Source organism: Cebidichthys violaceus, unplaced genomic scaffold (assembly GCF_023349555.1).
Source record: "Cebidichthys violaceus isolate CVI_PGR_0920_01 unplaced genomic scaffold, fCebVio1.0.p SCAF_10, whole genome shotgun sequence".
Lineage (NCBI taxonomy): Eukaryota > Metazoa > Chordata > Actinopteri > Perciformes > Stichaeidae > Cebidichthys > Cebidichthys violaceus.
Genome location: NW_027176263.1, coordinates 2,611,880 through 2,617,932, shown reverse-complemented (window position 1 = coordinate 2,617,932; position 6,053 = coordinate 2,611,880). Strand labels below are relative to the sequence as shown.

Below are 6,053 nucleotides of genomic sequence, written 5' to 3'. Positions count from 1 at the left end.
TTTGTGAGGTAATGCCTTCTGTCCTCTCTTTTTCTTGGCTCCTTTTCTTCTTTTCCCACTCCCTATAGCAGCTCTACAATTTAAAAAAGCCTTTAACTCACAGCCCCGATGCTTTTGTAAAAAGTCTTTGTTCTGCTGCCACATCAACAGCAGCAGTGGTGGGTGGAACACATCTTAAATTATTTTTCAAATTAATTATTCCTTCTCCTTGACTTGATCAGCGTGGGAGAATAAAGGTGTTAAGATTTGGCAGACTTGTCTTTTGGTAAAGCATTGTTAAAAATGAGCTTAGATGTCTATTCAGGTCATACACAGCAATGATTACAGACATTAATAGATGTATAAGAAGAAACTTGTGAGGTTTTAAAATGTCAAAATGCACAGCATTTATTGCAATATAGTCACAAATGTATTTAGCAAAAATCAGACATAGTTTTCACAAAAATAAATAAGCCTTGAAAAGTCTTCATACTGTCACAATAAAGTAAAAACACAACATCCTGATTTGCCAGCGTTGTCAAAATGAATCATTTTTACAACCAAGACGTCACACAGCCGCTCACACGGCATGAGCAGAAATGTTAATTACACATCACAGAATAGCTGCTACCACATTCAAATAACATTTCACCCTGTTCTGCTCGATGCAACAATACAATGGGGTGGTTATTACAAAATAAACATCACTTAAAACTTTCTTACAATGTCACCAAACTGCATCACAGGCTCCATCATCACACTTGACCACAGCACAGAATACCAAGAAAATGAATAGGAAGGTTTCCTCTGTTTTGCGTTTTGATCAAATCAGCGAGCTCATATAGTCTAAAAGGCACTTTAGAACTCACAGCTACAGCATACAGTCATTTCAATTAAATCAGTCAAAATGCTCATCTCTTTTTTATTATCCCTCCAACATATACTATACTACTTTATCCAGCCAGAGAATCATCATTGAGGTCAGAGGTTATGCCTGAATTTAGAAACTCTGCCATTCTGTTCAGGTGTGATGTAAAACATCTTACATTTAAATCAATGTTTTTTTTTGTTTTTTACACCATACTAACGATAGGTAATACATTGGACTGGTTTGTCCAAACCTTTAACAGCATCAGAGAATGTTAATACTGGATGTTCTACTAGATTTAGATGTTGTCTATAGTGTTAAAGAGTGATAACTGGCTCCTGCTGTAGTTTGGAGGTGGGGCTACACTACAGTTCACATTTGGGTTGTAGTTTGTGCCTTTAATGACACAATTGACAAATTAGTCACCATAATGTTGCTTTTCATGTTATACAGGCTTTTTGACACATACTTACCAGAATGCTACGAAATAAGCTTATTGGAAACTGTCAGTCTTTGCAGAAAAAGACAGTATTACATTTGTATTGAAATACTTAATACCATTACAATCTACACACATAACCTACAAAGGGGGTCTGTCTATTCTTCTTTAAAGGATATTCTCTGTTTTTACATTGAATTGATCCTACTGATTATTCTACTGATTATGATTTCCTGTATAGCCAAAGCTTTATACAGATTACTCTTCTGGGCCTTACACCTCCATCATTGTCATCATAAAAATACATCTATGAGCCACACTGTAGTGCTGGGTGACATGTTCCTTCATTACATGGGCAGTGTAGTTTATCTTACGTTGATCTTATGTATGCAGTCCTGCTGCTGTAAATATGCGCTATACCATATCTGCTGCAGAAAGTCGTGCACTGTAAACACCTTCTACTTCTGTTTGCAAAAAAACCCGGCAGTTTAACTATTTTAAAGACGCATGTCCTCAGTATGAAATGTATGATCTTAGGGTGCCGCAGACAGGATGGGAACGTCGTCTTGTCGGTTTTGGTCTTTTCATGGGATTTGCTGACAATAAGAAAAAAAAGAGAATATTGCCAGCCTTGTCCTTCAACAATAATTACGTTAACAGTTCACGCTGATGTTACACCGTCACGCAGAGGTCAATCTACTGTCGGATGTTGTTGGTTGTGTTGGAATGGTTGTCGCTCCTCACTACGCTGTTCTCCATCCTGAGGGAGGAGGAGTTGAGCGGACTCCCCTTGAGGACTTTGTTAGCCAGAAGGTTGCAGGTCTTCCTGTACTGGTGACGCAGCAGCGAGTAGACAAACGGGTCGCTTGCTGCCTTGCTGTAGGCCAAACATTTGGACAGCACTCCCCAGTGAGGGCTTATGGGCCCTGGGGAGAACAGCTCTACAATTCTACCTCAACAAAAAACAAAAGAAGAAAAAAAGGTCACACACCATCCATAAGCAAGACACACGCCAATTCTTAGATCAGTGTAAGTAGTGTGGAAGACATCTAAAGCTAATAACCCTCCCCCAGTGCTGTAATATTGACAAAATGTCATCATTTCACTTCACTGAAATGTCACCACTGTGTTGGGGAATGTGAACTGATGGGTGTCAGTTTTGCAGCTTCCAGACTTCTTGCTGTTAAAATATTTTTACAGCAAATCCAGTGTCTGACACTTCTTTTGTCCTAATAAATGAAATTAAAGACAAAGTGAAAACCAACAGGAGCATTGTTTTGTCTTCAATCTGTCTTTTTGTAATTGGCGTGATCTCCTTAAGTTGAGCGTGTCTCACCAACACACAGCTCCTAATGCGCTTCCTTTCTATTTCCATACCACAATATTAACAGCTTTTGACAGGTTGCCACCACTAATACTGTGGCTAATACTAATGAGAGCCAGTGATACCATCACTGACTCATTGGCTATCTCCCTCTCTCCCTGTCTCTCTCCTTCTCATCTCCCCAGCTGTGGAAACTCAGTGACAAGGATGACAAATGAGTGTAGAACCAATGAGCTGTGACATTATGAAAAGGAAGCAGTTCAAAATGTTACCAGATAACAAGAGAGCATTGAAAATAATTATCACCATCTGTATTCAAACGATAAGGCGAGTAGAAGCACATTAGCAGCAACAAGGTAAGGGAAAGAAAGTCCTGGGAGAGTTGTACTTCTAAAGCTGAACGAGGAAGATAACTCAATTTGTTTTATTGTTGAGCTGGAGTTCAATATCCTTTACGCTGTGTGTTAAGCATTTCTTTTCAATAGTGTGATTCAAAAGAAAGGAAAAGGGAGGATGATACTGTACAAAGTGTTAAATACCTGACACATGCATTCCCACACAAGCTCACAAAAAACCCATTTAGAATCTTATGAATCTCTGCTCACCTTGTAATGACATGTGGGGTGAAGCACACCACAAATGTGCCGATGAAAGTACTGATCTTTTTGGTGGCCCTCTGCCGCCTCCGCTTCTGCTCATCCAAGCATTTCTGCCGCACACTGCCAAAGCACACAGGCACCATTATATACACAGGAAGCATGATCAGAGACATGAAGCCACAATGAAGCAGTCAACAGAGAAAACATGTGGGATGGACGAGAAGAAAGCAGTGAACTGTGCCCTGTTATCTCTGAGGATTACATTGGATATTGTACATGTATCAATTATGTAAATGAAGAGCCATTCAAGGTGTGAATCAGGATGGATAACAAGAAACACACAAAAAATGATGGCGACATTTCTGACCTTAATGAGACATGATAATGTAAGCACTGACTGCAGACAGGCTTGACGGAGTTCACTCATCATCAGTGGAGACCTTTATATTCATGTGTAGCCATAGAGGGATGCTCCAGAAGTTTTGTGTATACGTTGTGCAGTTTAAAATAGTTAAACATATATTTTGACTGTGTAGTAATGCAAATAACTACTGTAACCAACTTCTTTGACTATAGATTCATTTCAAAATATTTATTTTTTTACAGATAACTATAAAATGTATTCGGAAGAATGTGCATCACAGCATCCAAGGTGACATTTCCAAATTGCTCAATTTGTCTGACCAACTGTTCTAACTACAAAAGAAAAATAAATAGTAGCAATTGATTAAAAAGCAAATCCTCAATCTGGAGCCAGGCAATAATGAATACATTTATTAAATTGATTATTTTTCCTGTCCATCATCTAAAAACGTTTTGCAAAGCAAAGAAGAACCCACCACCATCCTTTTGGTATTCTACATTATAAACACTCTAAGTGTAGTCTTAAACTCCCAGAATTCTTTGGAGCATGTTCTTATTTTTTTTCCACAGGATCAAAACGCTCCTTCTGAAATGTTATACATAGTGGGCAAAATGAAAAGGAACAGAGAGAAATCACTTCAGCGAAATACAAATGCATCAAAGGGACAAGCGGTTTAGACTCAATGCATCTCTATAATTGTTTACCTGGGGTGGATATCCACAAGCAGCACCAACGTTTGCATGGTGATCACGTCGATGCGTTTACAGTGAAACCTTGCGACTTTCAGCACTTTCAAGTACGTTACACACATAACGATCAGCGTGAGGAGGAAAGTGAGAGAGTGCAAAGCCACCGTGAAAATGACGAACTGCGTCCCGGCTCCCTTCGCCCTGACGTTGCAGAGAGTGCACGATGCGTAAAGGTGATGGTACCCGACCCAGGAGCGGCAGGTGGCCACTGTTGAGAAGCAAAGTGAGTGGATCCACGTGTACGCCAGTGCTACCATTGCATCCCGGTGCCGTATTCTGGAGTGGTAGCTCAGAGGGAACACCACGGCCACCCATCTATCGATGCTGAGAGCTGCCATGCTCAGCATGGAGTTAGTGGTGAGAAAAGTGTCGAGGAAACCCACAAATTGGCAGAAGCCGCTGCCTCCGGGGTAGCCCGTGGTGACGAGCCCGACCAGAGTTAGTGGCATGTTTGACACGCTTAGCAACAGGTTGCAAAACGTCAAGTTGAGAATAAAAAGACCGGGTACCTGTTTGCGGATCTCCGGGTTGTACAGAAAGCAGATCAGCACCACAACGTTGGACAGCAGTGATACGATAATAATCCCCAAAACCAAAACGGAAGCAACTATGTCCGCTGCGTCCATGGTGCTTCCCCAGAAATATCCTGACTTTTGATGAGTGCATCCACCGTCCTGATGCGAACTGTCATCGTGAGTTGCTGCCACAACATATATGAGTCCAATACATTGTCATGCCTAACCTCCCAATGTGTCCAAATGTCAATTAACGAAGCGGCCCCTCCAATGCCGTCCAAGATCAAGCCGCAGGGAATTCATAGATAAATAGTGCTCACCTGATCATAAGGAGGAACATTTGAAAGGAATTTCCATGGGAATGGGGTCACAGCAGGAGGCTTTTTTTCCGACAGGCACTGCGGTAATTTCCACGCTCCCTTCTTGCCTCTGGTCGCACAGCTCAGAGTTTCCTGGCTGCGCAATTGCGCATTGACACGCTGCTCTGTCAGGGACATGAAAGTACTTCAAGCTTTCGGGCTCTGTCGCTACTTATATTGTCTACTCTGCCAGAGTCTATAGCACGTTAGTGCACCTCTGTTCAAAAATAGCTTTCTAGAGCAAAAAATAGAAGCACCACGCACAATTGCGTGGTTGGTGATGAAGCTGATGTCACGAGCATCACGTTGAACACAGCAGTTTTTGGGTAATGAGATGACTTGTGCAAGTAACACCCTGCATTAAACGATAGTGCATGCGTATTAAAATCGTGCAGAGTAACGTTATTAGTTTATTTATTTTGTCAGTGTCTAGATAGAATCACCGTCGACACTTTATATAATTTAATTTCTCAGCAGCAAAAAATGTACAGAGCCTCATCAGTGTAGTGTTCAAAGCCTTATATGGACGCGGTGTAGCTGGACTACTCCATCCAGATTATTAGTCCACAGTAAAGCAGGAGCAGGAGGAAATGCCATAATGACCAACTCTGCAGGAGTAAAGGTCCGAAGAATAGGGGTCACAAGGTCAGAAATATTCAGTGGCTAATAGGTATTCAGTTAAAGTCCTGCATTCAAATTCTTACATTGCATGCATAACAGTAAGTAAAATAAGCAAAATGTGCTTATGCAGAAAAATGCCCCCTGCAACGGGGAAAAGCCCCACCTGCTGGCAGCAGAATGTCGGGTTTATGTGGTTTTAATGGTAGGCCTATGATTATCAACATATTCATCAATCA

At 41.2% G+C, this 6,053-nt stretch overlaps 1 protein-coding gene across 1 annotated transcript; it reads right to left on the bottom strand.

Moving 5' to 3' along the window:
• Window positions 1-406: 406 nt before the first annotated feature.
• On the bottom strand, window positions 407-5,355 carry LOC137879688 (G-protein coupled receptor 26-like). Its single transcript, XM_068720596.1, has 3 exons — window positions 4,278-5,355; window positions 3,216-3,329; window positions 407-2,235 (listed from the first exon to the last, which is right to left on the bottom strand). Exons 1-3 carry the CDS (start codon window positions 4,946-4,948, stop codon window positions 1,983-1,985), a joined length of 1,038 nt encoding a protein of 345 aa, XP_068576697.1. The 5' UTR covers window positions 4,949-5,355; the 3' UTR covers window positions 407-1,982.
• Window positions 5,356-6,053: the final 698 nt, after the last annotated feature.